The sequence below is a fragment of the Schistocerca gregaria genome, chromosome X (assembly GCF_023897955.1).
Source record: "Schistocerca gregaria isolate iqSchGreg1 chromosome X, iqSchGreg1.2, whole genome shotgun sequence".
Classification (NCBI taxonomy): domain Eukaryota; kingdom Metazoa; phylum Arthropoda; class Insecta; order Orthoptera; family Acrididae; genus Schistocerca; species Schistocerca gregaria.
This window is the reverse complement of record NC_064931.1, coordinates 579,528,669-579,548,719: the sequence shown is the minus strand read 5'-3', so window position 1 is coordinate 579,548,719 and position 20,051 is coordinate 579,528,669. Positions and strand designations below refer to the sequence as shown.

At 39.9% G+C, this 20,051-nt stretch overlaps 1 protein-coding gene across 2 annotated transcripts in view; it reads left to right on the top strand.

The window, feature by feature from the left end:
* Positions 1-20,051, top strand: part of LOC126298628 (zinc finger protein 277) — a 121,748-nt gene that overhangs the window by 43,047 nt on the left and 58,650 nt on the right. For both annotated transcript variants that reach the window (XM_049990038.1, XM_049990037.1), the window contains exon 4: positions 4,756-4,958. In XM_049990038.1, coding sequence (XP_049845995.1) covers positions 4,756-4,958 — 203 coding nt within the window. The remainder of the gene's footprint in view (positions 1-4,755; positions 4,959-20,051) is intronic.

Genomic DNA, 20,051 nt, shown 5'->3' with positions numbered 1-20,051 from the left:
ATCAGTCTATTAACTGTGCCACCAAACTACAGTCACTGGACGCTAAGTTCTGCTGTATTCAGGTATTACTTATTGTAGTTCCATCTCTGATTACACCTCATGACTTCATTTGCTTTTCCTGCATCTTAAGTTGTAGGAATGATACTGGGTAGATATTCTTCTTGATTTATAGTGTGTGTCAGTGAGGTGAGGTGTATCTCCCTCAGTTACACCTAGTTACAAGGGCCCTTCACTTTTATGAGTAGTTTTGTACACTACCTAATGTGATCAGCACCCGTGTACAACATGGCGGGCAATTCAAATTTCAGCCATCACAGTTTTTGTGACTTCAGATGTACGTGCACACCATCAAAAAATTAACACTGGAATTTTATTTTTCTGGTGTTATAATTAAAACTTTAGGATTAACCCTCATATATCACTTCACCTTGTAATATGCTTGACCCATGTGGTTTCTCCATACCTGAGGGGGAACAACAGTTGCTGGGTGGAAGATGGATGTGGGTACTGGCTGCTCGGCTGTTGCCTAGTGCCTTAGAACAGTTATGAGGTGCATGTAGTCAACAGTGTCCCATGGCTGTATGAAGAACGAGTGCTGTTCTCTATGTGGATAAACAGTCTGTCACATGTGGTGGATGGGTATCTGAGACTGTTTGCTGATGAGATGGTATGTCTGAAAGTGTCATCATTGAGTGACTGTAGTTGGATCAAGGGTGATATGATCAGATTTTCTTTTTGGTGTGATGAAATCTGGATAATTGTTTATAATGATTGAAAATTACAAGACTGTTCTCCTATACAAATACATTATTTATGGTACAGTGTGTAACTCGGCAATGTTGATTAAATACTGATGCATAATGTTGTGAAATGACATGAAATGGAATGAGTGTGTAAGGTCACTTGTAGGGAAGGTGAATGGTTAACTACGGTTGATTGGGAGAGTCCTGGGACTGTGTAGTGAGACTATAAAGGAGACCATGGACAGAAAGCTTGCACAACCAATTTCTTAGTGCTGCTTGAGTGTTTGGGATCCTCATGACACATATTAAACTGTTCTGTCTTGTAACTTTCCCCCATCAACACATTCAAGAATAAACGCTAGCAGCATATACACATCAACATAAATAAACTAACTGTACTGATTACAAACTTGTTGCACAGGTATAATTGGTGTAGGCCCTTAAAGAGTTATGACCAATAACCTCCCTTGTAATCACTGATTTGGCTTGTAATTTTTATATTATGTTAAATAACTTTGATATCACATCTTTTTGTTGCACTTTAAGTAACTATGCTTCTAGTATTAAGTGAACTGAAATCTCTAACACCTGGAGCACTTTGAATTAAGACCTGTTTGCAAATCAGTAAAATGACTGCAGTTATTTCAACATTTTCTTATAAATAATTTTTTTCCATTACTTATCTCAACACTTTCTCTTTGAATCAGTGCTTGGACTATTCATGGAATCAAAATAGGAGATTAACAGGACAGAGTAAAGTATATAATACACTGCTGCACTTTATCAATTATGTTGCAAGAAACTTCAGCCAACACTAGTTCATGTGTGAAAATACAAAACTAAAACATTACTTTGCCTGAAGGTGTATGATTATGATTAAGTATGTGTAGATGATCTTGGTGGTGATGTAATGCAGTATGGTGCTGTCGAGGCTCATGATGTAACATGCTCTATACTTCCATTCTTTGTGTGATAATTATACATTTAGAGCAGACCAATAACTGCAATATTGCTGCTGCTAATAACCAGTACCATCCAAGGCATTTTAACTCGCTTTCATAATAACCTTAGCCTCACTGAAAACTTGATGTTCACACTGCAAAGTATAACTACAGACAGGTGCTGCCAAAATCTCTTGTTGCGCTTACTTCACACCTCTGCACCTTTTCCTTTCACACGGTAATATTTCAGGCATGGAGGGGTTTCCCCGTGTCTTTTCCTACTACTTGCATTACTATAGTCCTTATGCATGAACAAGCTACATTAATTAACAGTTGGTGCATATGTAAATAAAAGGACATTATTTTAAAATGGCATTTAAAAAAAACTTCAAAATAGAGAAAAATATTCATATTTTATCTTTTTCAATGAATTTAGTGGTTACAGATATTACATAATCAGTACATTGGATAAGTGCTACAAACTGCAAAAGCATCACAGCATTACTCTCAATTATTAACAGTAATAAGGTCCATACTGTATGAGGAGCTGAAAGCTAACTGAAACTAGAAATGAAATTCAGTGATGTAAATTCCAATTTTAGTATATATTGCAAAGGTAATCTAGATGCCATTGGTGATAGCTTATTTACTGCTATAAAGAATTCAGTAATATCTAGTCAGGATATTATAAATTTTAGATGCAAAATATTATGATTAATACAAGCATCAAAGGTTCTTTTCGAGAAACACTATTGAGACAATTCAGAGAACCAGCATTTGAAGCTGACTGCCAATTGATTCTATTGCTGCCAACATCTGTTGCACGTAAGGACCATAAAGATAAGATACGAGAATTTAGGGCTCATTGGATGCATACAGACAGTAATTTTTCCCACACTCTATTTGTGAGTGAAACAGTAAAAAAATAACTCTTAGTGGTACAGGGTACCCTCCACCACACACCATACAGTGGCTTACAGTGTATCTATGTAGATGCAGATGTAAGTGGAGAAAAGTGAGTGAAACATGCTACTTGGATGCTCTGGTAGATCTCCTGCCTCAAGAGCTCTAATGGCAGAATGCTTCAGAGTAAATTTGAAGAACATTCCAGATATGGTGACAGCCAGAAGACTACAACTGGTCAGCCATAGAATAAGAGTGTCATGTGATTAAAACTCGTCTGAGGGGCAGTGATTCATTGAAATTGTTCTCTATGTACCTTGAAGAGTCAGAGAATTTATTTGTAAGGGCAACTTTCAGAGTATCTAATGTTCCTGAATTTTTTAGTTTAGTTACTTTAGAGGAAGTATTCGATAATTGTTAAACTGTTGTTGCATCGAGTTAAAATATATGCCAAAAAGAAGTTGGAAGATATTTTTTGCTTTGTAAGTGTGACAGTAAACTAATCGTAGATAACCCAAGCAGTCAGCATCAGACATTCATATCTTGTTACGAAGATATTGTTCAGTGTGTTTTAGATATGTATGTGATGATCAAGGTTGTGATGCATGGAAAAGATCTGTCATGGTTCAGTAGCTGTGTTACATAGTTGCTATGAAGGAAAAGAGAGGTTTGTTGCAGGTTTAACATGCATTATTGATAAACAAAAGCCTATTGAAACCACCATTAACGTGAGGAGAGTAATGCCAGAAGTATTTAGTAAAGTCTAAAGAAATGTTTTTCTAATGAGTCAAGTGAAAATACTATTAAGTTTTAATCTTACATAAAGTTAATGTAGACATCATCTATACATTCTCTTAGTGATTGTACTAATGCCAGAATGGAAGATAACAGGCAGAAAGCTGAAATGCTGAATTTGGTCTCAGAAATTTTCACTGTGGATAATATAATACAGGTTCACTCTTCAATCATAGAAAAGCAATTGAAATAATTGGATTCTATAAAGAAATTATGTGAAAAAACTTGTACCCCTCCTAGCATAAACTCATACTCAGTCATTGGAGAAGCAGTGTTCCAAATGATAGGATAAAGGCACAGTTAATCCCTGTTTTCAAGAATGATAGTTCTATATTGCTGATTTCAGCCTGTTATAGAATTATGGAACTCATTCCGTACTTGTGTATTACACCATTTTTGGGGAAGGAAAATCTTTATAGGATTCAGTATTAATTCCTCAAACAGTGATATTGTAAAACACAGCTCAGTCTGTTAGTTTGTGAGGTACAGAGGGCAGTATATCAAAACTTTGTTTGGTGCTTGCTAGGACTTCCAAAAGGCATTCGATTCAGTTCCACAATCTCACCTAGTGAACAAAATACAAGCTTGCAGTATGTTGAACCAGTTTTTTAATTGGATTCAGTAGCTGTTAGAAGTTTTTCATAATCAGCTGAAATTGTTTGGATGTGAAAGTAACTTTGGAAGTGCACTATTACTGTTCACGATGTGTAAAAATAATATTCTGGAAAATGTTGGAAGCTCTCTGAGCCATTTCGCAGATGACACTGTTATATAAAGGAAGTGAAAACACCAGAAAATTGTAGCAAAATGCAGGAAGGACTTCAGAGGATCGATGTTGGTCTAAAGATTATCAGTCGTATCAAATTGTTGATCACAACAACAAAAGTAACTTGAAGTGGCATGACCACATAAAACTATCTGTGGGGAAAAAAGATGCCAGTCAGATATTTATTAAAGTATCCTAAGGAAAAAAGAACTTATTCACAAAAGTAGTAGTTTACAAAACATTAGTGAAACTGATTTTTGAGCTTTGTTCATCAGTCTAGTACCCTTACTTGGTATGATGAACAGAGAAAACAGTGTGTTTCATTATGTGTTCTTATAGTAAGCATGAGAGTGCCAAGCTGAATAATAATTAGATTTATAATTATTTAACGTATTGCCATTCATGTGCTACTTGGAAGTCATCGTATTGTTGTATTTACTGATGTCATGCATGAGAAGCTTAACCACTGTTTGGAATCACCTGAAATAACAGGATAATTTCAAAATGTTCTTTAAATATGTTTCATCTCTTTGCTATTTGGTATTAGAAATAGTGTAGCAAATCCATGTTTCATAGAATCTGCAGATCTGTTTAAACCTTTTTTCAGGAAGCAGTTTTGGCATGCCAAGACAGAGAAAGGCAAGATAAAACATTTTCAAGAGAATGTTTATTATGTAAAACGCACCTGACTGGCACAAGAGCAAATTACTTTAATCACCTGGCCACCATTCATAATTTAAAAATTGGACATCCTGACAATTTAGTATTCACAGATGAATTAATTGACAAATTGCATAAAACGCTAGAGAGGTAAGAGCCATTTTGAATATAAATGTAAAGCTTGACTGCATTTAGTTTCACTAATCAGGATCAAATTGAATTATTAAAATTCTGAGTAACTTCTCAGTAAACATTGGAGCACATTTTTTAATTTTTAATCACTGATGTACCTATCGTGGGAATATTAGAACCACAAGACTCACTTATATTTAATTGGACAGGTTTCATATTTTCTCTTTACTTTCATTATGATAGACATTTTACAGTACATCTTATATTTAGAAATAGTTGTGACTGGAATAGTAAAGACAGTAAGAGCTATAGCCAAAATAAAACATTTGGCATTTATTTATTAAGATTAGTATAAAAGAATACGTTGGGAGATACATTTAGACTTTGAACCATGCAAGTGATCGACATGGGAGAAGAAGTGGGAAAAAGAGATAGGTAGAATGGAAGTGATGGGATGCAAATTATAGAGAGAGAAGAAAAAAATTGTGTTCGACTGAAAAACTAAGAGGAGGAAATTGGAATTGGCTTCACTTTGAGACAGAGAGAAATGGTCATACATGTTAGTTTTAAGTGAAAAATTCCATGGAAGAGCCTCATCGAGCACCTCTTTCTCTTCACACTGCAGTTTCCCAATTAAATCACAAGCTACAATTTTTGTGAAAACTCCTAGTTTAATGAACCTGAATCATAATCCACACTTCTCACTTTTGGCTGTTCAGTTTTATAAAACATTAACTGTAGACTCAATAAAGTATAAACAGCACAGATAAAAAAATACAAAATTCTCATAGGTAAAAACGTTAAGCCTAGAAAATATCCACTAGTGCAAGAAAGAAAAGTCATTTTAACAATGTTTTATTGTATTTAACGCAATGTTAACATAGCTACATTTAAATTATATTTATGTAAGCAAGAAACACTTAAAAGTGGCTTGTAATATCTTACTTAGTTAATTGTTTATGACAGCAAAATCCATAATAATCTCATGGGTGCAGTTTTGCCAACCCATGCAGGTTAACATTCCCCTTTGCTATACTCTGTTACTTTCACATCAAGCCTTGTGTGTATTCCATTGTGTATTTCTTCTCTGGATTCTTTGTGCAACCAATAGTTCATTATAGTCAAACAGTGTTCGGTTTCTACATCTACATGGCTACTGGACTTTTATTGTTTCAAATGATGTATTTTTTCATCAGCGAGCTGTAACTCCTAGAACTACATGCCAAGTGTCTCTTCTGCTCCTTTAGAAGCTTCAATGAACCGAATTTTGGGTGGTTTGAATTAAATGAGTGTAGTGATAGAGACCTGCATCTCCTGTTGTATCATTTGGGCAGTTGTTCATGCATCCAAGTTTGGCTGTAGTTGTGGTCTATTGATTTAGACTTCATATACAATTAAGACTTTGGAGCTCCATAGTGTCCTTTTACAATTATTTCTCTTGCAGGTATTTCAGAATTATATGGGGAAGAAAAGTTGAAAAAGGTGATTATCATTTGTACTAATGTCTTCAATCTGGTTGCCCCCTGTGTTTCCTGAGAGACAGAAGTTTTACTATTGCTCAGCAACAGGACTTAGCATAATTCAAGTTTCAGATACTGTTTTCATCCGTGTTGATATGGTTGCTGCTTCCACATCTCATATAGTATCAAGTACATTTTTGAGCTATGTTCATAGGCTTTCACTGGCAAAATAAGTCACCACTTGTGGGTTGTAGATGGCGTCATGTTTCAGTATGATGTACCAATGTTTTAGCCACTGTTAAGTGCACTTCATTGGTGTATCTATTATGATGGGGGCAACTAAACCTTAATGTGTTGTCTTACTCCTCTGACTGCAAGTCCTTAAATAGAGTACAAATAAAATTGGTCATATGAATGTTCTTCATTACAGGCAAAATGGTTTTAAATGGTATTCTGTGATCTTATTTGATAAAACACTCCCAAATTGGTCTAGTGTGAAATCTGGCATAACATGTTTATGTCTAATTCCATTGGGAACAATGTGGACCAGAACCATATTGTAGTCAATATATTTTGCATAAATGGCAGCATTGGTTGTAACTAATGAAATCCTTTATTTTACAGATCGATTTTGGCCACTGTGTGGCCATCTTCATTGCTAAAAATGCATAAGAATCATCAGACATGAGGATCTTAACACAAATGTGACCCTATGTATAACCACTGTTTGATGGTTGTTATAAACAGGGCCACATTTGTGTTATGTCTGATGGCTCTTATGTATTTTTAACACTGAAGATAGTCAGTAAAATAAAGTATTTCAATATTTATATTTGATGCTGCCATTTATTCAAAATATATTGATAACTGTGTGTTTTCTGAGTTAGAAAAAATGACTAACCAGCACTCTGACAAGAACTAACTAGCACAGCTGCATGGTGGTAGGTGGCAGACAGTGAAACTGGACAAGTAAAGTAAGAAGGAAACCTGCATCATGGCTAACTGATGGACTAAAACAGCTCATGAATCTCATATGTACTGCACATCAGACGTACAAACTACACTCTACACTTGAAAATCGTATTACTTGCAAGCAGAAACAGAAGCAGAACAGAGTCAGTCAAGCTGTGAGAAATGCTGAACTCAAGCACACCCATACTTTAACTAACAACAAACAGATCAACTGTTCTATGGGGAAAACCTGTGTGGGCTTGTTACAGTCAAAGTAAAACATGCAGCTGACTCCAGTGTTCCAGCTGAAGAACTGAAGTGGCACTTCACATTACCTACAACCACAATTGAACTGTAAATGAAACAGTGACTCATTGATTACTTCATGGGGGTAAATGACGGTAGCCATGAAAAATTCTACTTAAAGCATATTACTTACAATACTGTCAAAAAAGCCATCATGTGTATCAGATCAGCATCTACTGTACACAGTGCCATCACAGTCCAAGTGATGAATCATATTTTTGACTCTACTGCCCACTATAACAGATACCTTCAGCCACTCCTTAGCAAGATTTTTGCCCTGAGGTCTGGAAACAAGGACTGCTTAAGCCACCACCTAAACAGGATGTTGCCACAGCATCCCCTGATGACTGACCTATTCGAATTCTTCCTGCACTGTCCAAGGCTTTAGGATATATAGTCCAAGACCAGCTAACAAGCTACCTAACTAAAAACAACCTAATATACAAATAACTGTCAGGTTTTCATAAATATTGTACCACAACATCTGCCATAATAAAGGTAACAGATGACCTCAGGCTTATTGCAGATGGGCATGAGACAACTATCATGTTCTTCTTAGATGTCAGAAAAACATTTGACGATGTCTACTTTGACATTTTACTTGCAAAAACTGAGCATCCTAAATTTCTCACAAAGTGCAGTGCATTGGTTTCACTTATACCTCACATCTTGCCAGCAAGTCTCTGCATGTCCACCTTTTCAGATATGGTTGTAGGACTTGACTGTTCATGTCAGGATGTCAAATCAAACACGTTTCAGCTGTCTAATAATTTCCAAACTTATTTTGGCTATTGGATTCGGCAATTTACTATGCTGTCTGCAGGCTCCCTGACCGATGTGTAGCCAGCCAGGGTGGCTGAGCGGTTCTAGGCGCTGCAGTCTTGAACTGCACAACCGCTATGGTCGCAGGTTCGAATCCTGCCTCGGGCATGGATGTGTGTGATGTCCTTAGGTTAGTTAGGTTTAAGTAGTTCTAAGTTCTAGGGGACTGATGACCTCAGAAGTTAAGTCCCATAGCTTCAGAGCCATTTGAACCATTTTGAACCGGTGTGTAAGAAGATTCCAACCTTGGTTCCAGTCAAAATAGGGGCCAGCATTCAAATAGATATCTGCTTGATACAGCAATTACTTCAATCATCATCTGCTGACTCAGCAGATGATAGTTGAAGTAACCGCTGTAACAAGCAGATATCTACAGATACCTATAGCAAACATCACAAGTATGCTGATGACCTCCTTCAGTTGTATCTAAGTCCAAAACCAATAAAACTGAAGACAGCTATGTTGTTGTTATGGTCTTCAGTCCAGAGACTGGTTTGATGCAGTTCTCCATGCTACTCTATCCTGTGCAAGCTCCTTCATGTCCCAGTACCTACTGCAACCTACATCATTCTGAATCTGCTTAGTGTATTCATCTCTTGGTCTCCCTCTACGATTTTTACCCTCCACGTTGCCCTCCAGTACTAAATTGGTGATCCCTTGATGCCTCAGAATATGCCCTACCAACCTATCCCTTCTTGTGGTCAAGTTGTGCTACAAATTTCTCTTCTCTCCAATTCTATTCAGTACCTCCTCGTTAGTTATGTGATCTACCCATCTAATCTTCAGCATTCTTCTGTAGCACCACATTTCAAAAGCTTCTATTCACTTCTTGTCTAAACTATTTATTGTCCACGTTTCACTTCCATACGTGGCTACGGTCCATATAAATACTTTCAGAAACGACTTCCTGACACATAAATCTATACTCAAGGTTAACAAATTTCTCTTCTTCAGAAATGCTTTCCGTGCCATTGCCAGTCTACATTGAATTTTAATACTGACCTGTGTGCATTATCAAAATGGCCAGAGGATATAGGGTCAAAGCTCAACCCATCCTAAATCCAAAGGGTATTAGTTGGTCATTCTTGGCTCATTAGCCCAAAATGTTAGGAATTCCTATCATCTTTAATCCTAAGTGGGACAGATATTAACTTCTCTCCTTCAGCAAATTATCTAGGAGTAATAATAGATTAAAATCTAAATTGGACTGAGCCCATGATTACTATGTGCAATAAGATGTCAGCACCTTTCCATGTTCTGCAAAAATATAAAAAGCTGTTCCTTCTTGACGTCAAAAAAAACTTGTGTGCACACTTATACTTCCAATTAATGATTACAGCATGTTATCCTGCAAGGACTTGCTAAGGAAAGCTCCCAGGGCCTGGGATTGGTTATGAATGCCTGTGTTCAATATATTTGTGACATTCGACTCTTTGATCATATTTCACCATCATATACACAGATGTCGTGGCTGCATGTAGACAACCACAGAGATTTCTGTAAATGCTGTCTCTTACGTTTATCTTGTCAATGTACGAGGGGCGTTTGAAAAATCCATGCAAAGTCCGAGAGATGGCACCACCAGCATGTGTCAAGGTCAAGTTTAGTTAGTAGCACACCAAGTTTTAGCCATACTGATCTATTTCTTTGCCTTTGGCATTTGTGTGAATCAAGGAAGTCGAATGATTGTCAAAAAATGGATGAAAAAGAATTTCGGGCGGTGTGTAAACAGTACTTTATGAAAGGCAAAACGCATCAGGAGACTAAAGAGAAGCTTAGTAAACATTACAGCCACTGCACCTTCGATTAGAGCAGTTTATAAGTGGTTTCAAAATTTTCAGAGTGGCCATATGGGCACAAGTGATGCTGAACATTGTGGACACCCTGTGGAAGTTACAACTCCAGAAATGATTGATAAAATCCATGATATGGTGATAGATGACAGAAGAATTAAGATGCATAAGATTGTTAGTGCTGTGGGCATCTCGAATGAATGGGTACATAATATTTTGCATAAGCATTTTGACATGGGAAAGCTATCCACAAGATGGGTTCCTCGATTGCTCACGCTTGACCAAAAATGGAATCGTGTGAAGTGTTGAAAGGATGGTTTGCATGTTCAGGAAGAATCTGCAGAATTTTAAGCATCGTTTCATCACTTTGGTTGAAGCATAGATACGTTACTATACTCCTGAGACCAAAGAACAATCTAAACAATGGGTTACCAAGGGAGAATCTGCACAAAAAATAGTGAAGACCATTCCTTCAGCTGGAAAGGTTATGGTGACTGTCTTTTGGGATTCGCAAGGGATAATCCTCATCGACTATCTGGAAAAGGGTAAAACTATTACGGGTGCATATTATTCATCACTACTGGACCGTTTGAAAACAGCTGCAAGAGAAATGCCAACGAATGGACCGCAAAAAAGTCCTTTTTCATCACGACAATGCACCACCACACACCTCAGCAGTTGTGGTCGCAAAATAAATGGAAATAGGATGTAACCTGGTTTCACATTCCCCCTATTCTCCAGACTTGGCTCCCTCAGACTACTATTTGTTCCCCAATTTGAAGAAATGGTTGGCAGGACAAAAATTTTATTCAAACAAGGAGGTGATGGCAACAACTAATAGCTGTTTTGCAGACTTGGACAATTCCTATTATTCAGAGGGGATCAACAAATTAGAATAGCATTGATGAAGTGTATAAGTCTAAAAGGAGACTGTGTCAAAAAATAAAAAAGGCATACCCCAAACGCATAAATAGTTTTTATTTTTGCACGGACTTTTCAAATGTCCCTCGCACACTGTCCCCATCTCTCTCCTTGACCTTAATGGTCTTGTCTGAACAACTTGGCAGCAACACCTGTTCTCATCAGACAAAATTGTTTCTGGCCACTTCATCTCTCAACCACTTTCTCGAAGACCTTTTCAGCAGCAGGAACCCAATTCTTGACTAACCTTCCTCATTGTGTTAGAGAACTGAATAACATCTCCAATTTCAAAAGACAGTTAGTGACATATCTACTGAAGCAACATTAATGACTGTCATTGTCCCTGTATGCACTCTTTACCCTATTAAACCGTAGGTTCCAACCAGATCTTCTTATTTCCCAGTTTTCTTAGCTGCTGCAGTCTCTTAAATTTCCCTCCTCCAGAACTTGCTGTATCAGAAAAGTCTATTTTGTACACCTACAAATTCTTTTTATGCCTGGCATCATCACTATTTTGTATGTCTTTAAATTCTTTTTACATCTGCCCCTATTATTATTATTATTATTATTATTATTATTATTATTATTGGAGGCAGCAGTAGTAGAAGTACTGCAAGTATTAACTTTATTAGCTCTTAGTCAGTTCTATTTATTCACATTGTCTCTAGGGACACTCAAAACATTTTATTACTGTCTGCCATAGCAAATTATTGTTATATGTGTGGTAACTGTGATGTAAAAAAAAGGTATTGTATGGTTGAAATTCTGGTCCATTGTAAGAGGGGATGTGAAGGTCCTAATCTGATATGGTTAATTAAATAAATAAATATGTTAGGCATGGAAAACTGTAACAAATGTTTATTGAAATTTAACAACAGTAACTGCCACTGATGAAGACCATGTCACATAACTTGGGCATTATTACTTTAAAGATATTTTTGCAGAACAGTGTGGTGTTCATATTCCATGTTCCTAATAATACTAGTATGATAATAACTCTTGTTTTTCATCATACTTTGCAATTTTTTAAAAAATCTTGTCATAAAGGTGAACATTTTCTCATCACATCTTCTATTCTTGGCTTGTCCCACCTTATGTGCTGCCGTGTACATCTGTTACTGATGTGCCGCAATGCTACTCAGCCACTGCTGGAACAATGGTTGTGCACAATGTTTTGCTGTCCCTGTCCCTGTTAACACACACAGTTAAACTGAATATCGAACTAGACAAATTTGGACCGTTATATTGAGTGAGCACTTGAAATTCTCTCTGAAAAATATGGTCCATTTTCCCAGACTGTCACATGAAATACACCATGAGCAATATTTGTTTGGATTGACTCCATCTTAACATTGCAATGGCTAAATTGCAGATATCTGTAGGTCTTGTAAATTTGGTGCTCTGCAGCATAAGGAAACTGTAAATGTGCCATATTAATTAATTATGTATTTAAATGTAAGCTGCTTGTAAATGATAGTTTATTTTATCTGACTAGTTTCGAGCATCCACCCACCGTTGGTGGTATCTGTATTACAGAATACAAATATTTCTTATAATATGTTGTTTTTAATATATAGTGTTTCATTAATATGTGGTCTTATGTGTTATTATAAAGTGACTTGCCATCTTTATATGCTTTTTAGCGTAGACTAATGACCATGTTTTGAAATAATTATACACAACCAGCATAAGAAATTTTTACGAGAGTATGTGGTTGTCAGTGATAATTGCAATGCATACAAGATCATTATTTATTATATACTGTATATAATGTTACTTATAGTTTGTTGTATCTCCGTTAACAGAACACAGAACTGTTGTATATTCTAACAATCTGCTGTTACTTTAAACAAAGTCAAAAATTTCTCTAGTTTTCATCAACATACAACACATTTCTTTGTTCTGTTAACAGGGAGAATACAAACTATGAGTAAAATTATATTGTCAATTAGTTTCATGTTCCTTGAATTGTATGTACAGTTAATCATAATGATGTGGAATGAATCATTTTACATTCACATTATACATTCATATGTAAATATGGATACATGCTGACTGTTTACAATTTTTTTTAATACAATTCTGAATTAATAGTACCTACCCATCACGTTTTACATATTACAAAAATATAGATCATACAGAATAGGAATTGTCAAGGAGAAACATTTCCAGTTCATTTTCAAATTTAACTTTGCTGTCTGTCATTTTATATCAATGGGTAAGTGATAAAAAATTTTGGTAGGAGCATTGTGCAGCCCTTTCTGTGCCAAAGACAACCTTAATGTGGAGTAATGAATGTCATTTTTTTCTGCTGGTTTTGTAATTGTGTACTTCATTGTTTTTTTGAACTGCAGTGGATTATTTACAACAAACTTCAAGGGGGTCTAAATATACTATGAGGCAGTAGTCAAAACACCTAACCCCTTTAACAGATCTCTCTCTCTCTCTCTCTCTCTCTCTCTCTCTCTCTCTCTCTCTCTCTCTCACACACACACACACACACACACACACACACACACACACACACACACACACACACACACACACACACACACTTATTTCTGCCCTATATGGTGGGCGAACAGTGTCAATGCTTTGTTTCTCAGCAGATGGACAAGGTGATGGGTGACAATTGGCATGGAGTGAGGCAGCTGGTTTGCCGGCTAGGAATGTGGGAGGGAAGAGTGGCAGGTATATGGTCTAGGCATGTAATGCATGATTCTGCCAGTGAGGAGTGGCACGCACTGAAGGCCACATGCTGATGTGAATTGGGAGGGGGTGACAGGCTGGAGGAAGGGGAAACTATTGGGTGGAGGGTGCACCAATTCAGAAAATATCCCTTTCCCTGGTTGAAACCCAGTTCCACATCCTGTTCCTTCAATGCAGTTTAAACCATGTAATCCGCCGCCGCCGCCTTCCCCCCCCCCCCCCTCCCCTCCCACCCCTCTCCCCAGTGCCCTAGCAGTAAAAGTCGCTTCCTCTGAATCCCACCTCCCCTTTTGCATGCCCTTCACCTTTTCAGATTCTGCCAGTCCCTATCATTCATAAACCTAGTACTGCAAGAACGCTTCACCAGGGCACTGGCATCCCAGAATCACCTTTACTCCCTCCACAAGGTATTATTACTGTGCAGTCCTTACTAAATACATATCATCTTTGAAACAGAAGCCATTCCACTCCAATTCCTGGAAGAACATTCCAGACACCATCTTCATAAATTGTCCAATTTATTGACATCCTACTGTCACCTTGGGGCACCACTATCCATCAAGATTCATCTCACTCTCAGTGAACTCTCCCGTCAACCCCTCATAGCACCCATACCCTACCTTGCTTACTTCATGAATTTATCACATCTCCCAAAACTTCCTCCCAACACCCAAGCAAACAGAAAACATTGTTGTTAATCTTTCCACCAGAAACCTCAATCCCACAGAAGTTTCAGTCCTAGTCAAAGGCCTCACCTTTAACCCTACACCCATGTTTAACCATGTTTGACTTGTCATAGACCTACTCTCTTGCTCCAAATCCCACTTCGTTTCCATAAATTATTCCAACCAAAGCCAACTTAATCCCAACATTGAAACCACCTTCAAACCATGACCCTCCTTCTCTTCCAGCTAACCACCTTCTGATCACCTCCCAGGAATTTCTTACCTCCAACTTGGTCTCACAAATCTTCCCCGGGTCCCTTCCTAAAAACACTAATATTTCAACAGAAGAAAGGACAGCTATATACAACCTGAAAACAGATCCAGACCTAATCATCCTGCTCTCAGGCAAAAGTTCGACCACTGTCACAATGAATTGCAGTCACAGCCTGACAGAAGGCCTCCATCAACTGTCTGGCTACTCCACCTACAAGCTCTGCCAGAGAGATCCTGTCCCAGAAGTCCAACATAAACTCCAGTCCCTAATGAAGTCCATAGGCCCTTCCCAGAACCTTTTCCCCAAGTCCATCTCGTCTTCACCACATCAACACCCCGCACACACACCTCCTGTGTACTCCTCGAAGTCCACAAACCCTATAATCATGGATGCCAAATTGTAATTGGCCATTATGCTCCCACTGAAAGAATTTCCACTGATTTTGACTAACATCTACAACCAGTTGGCCAAAACCTAGCCTCCCCCATCAGACACTAACCACTTCTTCGCCTACTTTCAACCATTCTCACCCCTTTGTATCCCAGATTCATACTCATCACTTGTGATGTCACCTCCTTAAACACTAACATCCATTATGCCTGTGGCCTTGCCACTCTGACACCACCTGTCCCATTGCCCTTCAGATTCAAAACTGACCACTTCATTCCTTTTATACATTACCCACTATATCCTGTCTGACAACTACTTTTCCTAGGAAGGGAGAGTTTGCAAACAAATCTGCTGCACAGCCATGGGCACCCACATGGCACCTTTCTTTGCCAACCTGTTGATGGGCCATTTAGAAGAAGCCTTCCTAGCCTCCCAAAACTCCCAACCCCTAGTCTGGTTCAAATTCATTGATGATATCTCTGTGATCTGGACTCAGGCCCAATACACCCTATCCACATTCCTTCACAACCTCAACACCATTTATTCCAACCACTTAACCAGCTCCTCTACCCAACATGCAACATTCCTGGACATTGACCTCCAGCTCTTTGATGACTCCATCCACCCTTGCCCACCTTAAACAACCAAGCTATCAACAGTACCAGCATTTCGATAGCTGCCATTCTTCCCACACAAAAAAAATGCCTGCCGTACAGCCTTGCCAGTCATGGACAACATATCTGCAGTGACAAGAACACCCTTGCCAGTGCGCTGAAGGTCTGAAGGTGATATTCATAGACACACAATACCATCAAATCTAGTCCATAAACAGATTACGTATACTATATCCTCACGCATCTTAACCCTCCCATCACCCAAAAAATCTGCTACAAAAGAGTGCCCCCTTTGTCACCCATTGTCACCCTGGACTGGAACAACTGAACCATATCCTTCACTAGGTAATTGATGATCTCTCATCCTGCCCTGAAATGAGGGACAACCTATCCAAGATTTTCCCACCTCTCTTAAAGTTCTGTTCGATCACCCACCCAACCTACACAACATCCCAGTCCATCCATATGCCACTCTCACTCCCAAATCCTTCCCACAGGGTTCATATCCTTGTGACAAACCTGCCCAGTCCAGCACATCCTACTCCAGTCATGTCAAAGGTTTGTCCTACCCTGTCAGAGGCTGTACCACCTGCGAAAGCAGTCGTGTCATTTACCAACTCTGCTGTAAACACTGCATAGTTTTTTATGTCAATATGACCATCAACTAGCTGTCCACCAGGATGAATGGCCACTGCCAAGCTCCTACCAAGAACAAAGTTGACCACCTGATGGCACAACATGCAGCTGAGCACAAAACGCCCAGTTTCAATGGGCTTCACAACCTGAGCCTTCTGGATCCTTCCCTCTACCACCAATTTCTCTGAACTACACAGATGGGATTTATCCCTACAACACATCCTTCAGCACCATAATTGTCCTGGTGCCAATCTCAGATAAACCATTGTCCTTGCACCCTCCATCTAACAGTTTCCTCTTTCTCCATCCTGTCACTCCCCCATGGGTTCGAGGCTTAGAATAGGCCCGAGGTATTCCTACCTGTCGTAAGAGGTGACTAAAACGAGTCTCCTACTTTTTGGGCTTCTGTATTACGGTGTCCTTTTAGGCTTTGACTTCCACATTTCTGAAAAATTTTCAGAAGTGCAGGCCATTTGGGAAGAACCTTATGTGGTGCATCATATATCTGCCGTGCACTAAAACCTTCTGCACCTATTGTTGTTCAGCAACTCCACCCATAATGGAGCCATTTGGGCAAGGCATGATAGCCAGTCCGTCGTGGTGGTGGGGTTTGTCAGGTACTCTGTTGTTTGTAGCTCCCTGACAACACAAGGATTGCAGTGCTGATGCCCAAGTTGCAAATTTCCCACGTATCCCAAGGAATAGAGGCCCATCTTTGTGGGACATCAGAACTCTTTGGAACGGCCATCGCAACAGGTGGCCTTTGCTGTGGCTGCTGGGTGGTGCCCATGGGGAGAGCATCTGATCGGAGTGGGTTGCATAAGGACGGATGACTGACAGTTAGGCAGGCTAAGTCATCTTTTGCTGGTGGCTGAATGGTCCCAGTAGTCTCTAAGAAGGGAAGGCTAGAGTTCAGTGCTCAGAAGTGTGATCCCAAATTGTTCCCCTCACTACCTACACCGTGAGAGGAATGTGGGTCTGCAGAAAAAAGAACACATTTGCCTTAGTACTTAGTCTACAGCAGAACAGGTGGGGACTCATTTCTGGCTACAAAGCTTCTATTTCTTGTAGAAAACCTGAAGGATAAGTTTGGGGGAAGTGGCTGTTTCTCCAAAATAAGAAATGGGCCAGCCCCGATCCAGACAACACCTCCAGCCTAGTCACAGGTGTTGTTTGCCTGTGACAAGCTGCATGATATTCCTGTTTCACTCACTCCCCATAAAAGCCTAAACATTGTCCAGGGGATTATTTTCCATCAAGACCTGTTGCAGTCCGACGATGAGCTACGTGCCAACTTAGAATGACTGGGTGTTCACTTTATCCGGCGCACCTGTAGGGTACTGAAAGATAATAGGGTTGCTACCAGTGCCTTCATCTTGGCTTTTGAGGGTGATTCGTTCCCTGAAAAGGTCAAAATGGTGGTATACCAGTGTGATGTAAACCCATACACCCCTCCCCTTATGTCATGCTTTAGTGCTGGAAATTTAGGCACATGTCTTTCTGGTGCAATTCCAGCACTGTAGACATCCATTGCATCTGAATACTCCACGTTCTCCTCCTCCCAACTGTGTCAACTATGGAGACCACCACTCGCCCTGCTCGTTGGACTGCACTGTTCTTCAAAAGGAGAGGAAAATTATGGAATACAATTACCAAGAGGCTAAAAAGAAGTATGACAGGCTGCACTCTGACTGGTGTCCACCTATGCCGTAGGCAAAGATGACGTCGCCCCTGCTGTCAATGGTAGTCCCTTCTTCTATCCCTCCTACAGTGGACCCTCAGGGCCTTCCAACTATATCTCCCCCACCCCCCACCCTCAATTTGGTGGCTGGGGGCTCCTCTTCTTCTGTAGCTTCCAAAGCACCTACTTTGGGAGTAGTGCCCCACAAAACAGCAGGGGCACTGGTCCCCACCTCCCAGCCGGAGAAGCAACAGCCTCCTCCTGCTCCTCTCACACGGAAGGGGTCCTTTGGGACTCTCCCTTCTAAGGTCTCCTCCTATGCAGAAGTGGACAGCAGCCATTGGCTGAAGGAACCATTTGCTTCTGGTCAAATGACTTCACTCTCTTCATCTGCACCTGAAGCCACTTCAGGGTAGCTCTCCCAGCAAACCCCTAAAGAGCACTGAGAGGGCAAACCGATGAAGAAAAAAATGGTTGAGAAGCAAGAAACTCCAGTGGCCTCCACACTACCACTCCCTATAACTTTCACATCTGAGGATGAGATGGAGATTCTAGCATCCCCTGAGGACCTAGACCTCACAGACACCTCAGCTCCAATGAAAATGAATACAAGCACTCAGCCAGTGCACCTACAACTTTATGTTGATGACCATCTTCTTAATGTAGTGGACTCTTATCGCCTTGTAGGACTGGTTTTCGACACCTGCTTAACCTGGCTTCCCTATCTTTATCAGCTTAAGCAAAAGTGCTGGCAGCATCCTTAACATTCTTCTATGCCTGAGTCACACTGACAGGCATTCAGATCGCCCTACCTGTTACAGCTGTACAAAGCCCTTTTACAGTCCCATCTTGATTATGGGAGCCTGGCGTATGGTTTAGCATTGCCCTCAGCACTGCGGACGCTGGATCGTATACACCACTGTGGAATTCAACTTCTATTTGAAGGTTTCTGAACATCCCCTGTAAACAGCCTACTTCTCTAAGCTGATGTTCCTCCATTGCGGATCATGTGATGACGATTGCGAGCCTATTATACCACACATATTCGCAGCTCGTCTAAACATCCAAGTTACTATCCGCTTTTGCCTAATGCGGCTATCCATCTCCCACAACAGAGGTCCAGATTAGGGATTACAGCTGCATTCTGTGCCCCGTCCCTTCTCACTGAACTTGAGTCTTTCCCTCTATCATCTCTCCTCCAGGTCCATCCTTGTACACTTCCATGGTGTCTACCTCGACCACAGCTTTATCTGGACCTATTGCACATGCTAAAGGGCTTGGTTCACACTGCAGCCCTCCACTGCCTGTTTCTCTCTATTCCTGATATGTCCAGGATTCAGAGGTAGTTTACATGGATGGCTTGATGGTTGATGGTCATGTTGGGTTCGCATACGCCCATGGAGAAAATACTGAACAGTGTTTCTTGTCAGATGGCTGCAGTGCTTTCACAGCAGAGCTGGTAGGTACCTACCATACTCTTGAGCATATCTGTTCCTGTGCTGGGGAGTCTTTCCTCATTTGTAACGACTCCTTGAGCATCTTACCAGCTCTTGAGCAGTTTTTTCCTTGCCACACTTTGGTAATGGCCATCCAAGAGTCCGTTTACATCCTCAAACAACTTGGACGCTCGGTGGTCTTTGTATGGACCTTGGGATATGTCAGAATCCCATGAAATGAAATGAACTTGCTGAAAGGCTAGCTAAAGAGGCTACTCATAAACCAAGTCTTAAGATCAGCACACTGGAATCTGATCTTCGATCGGTATTACGCCACAAAGTTTTTGGGCTCTGGAATACAGAATGGTACTTCCTGACTTTGCCGAATGAGTTATGTATGGTGAAGGAGATAACAAATGTTTGGAGGTCCTACATGCAAACCTCTAGCAATGA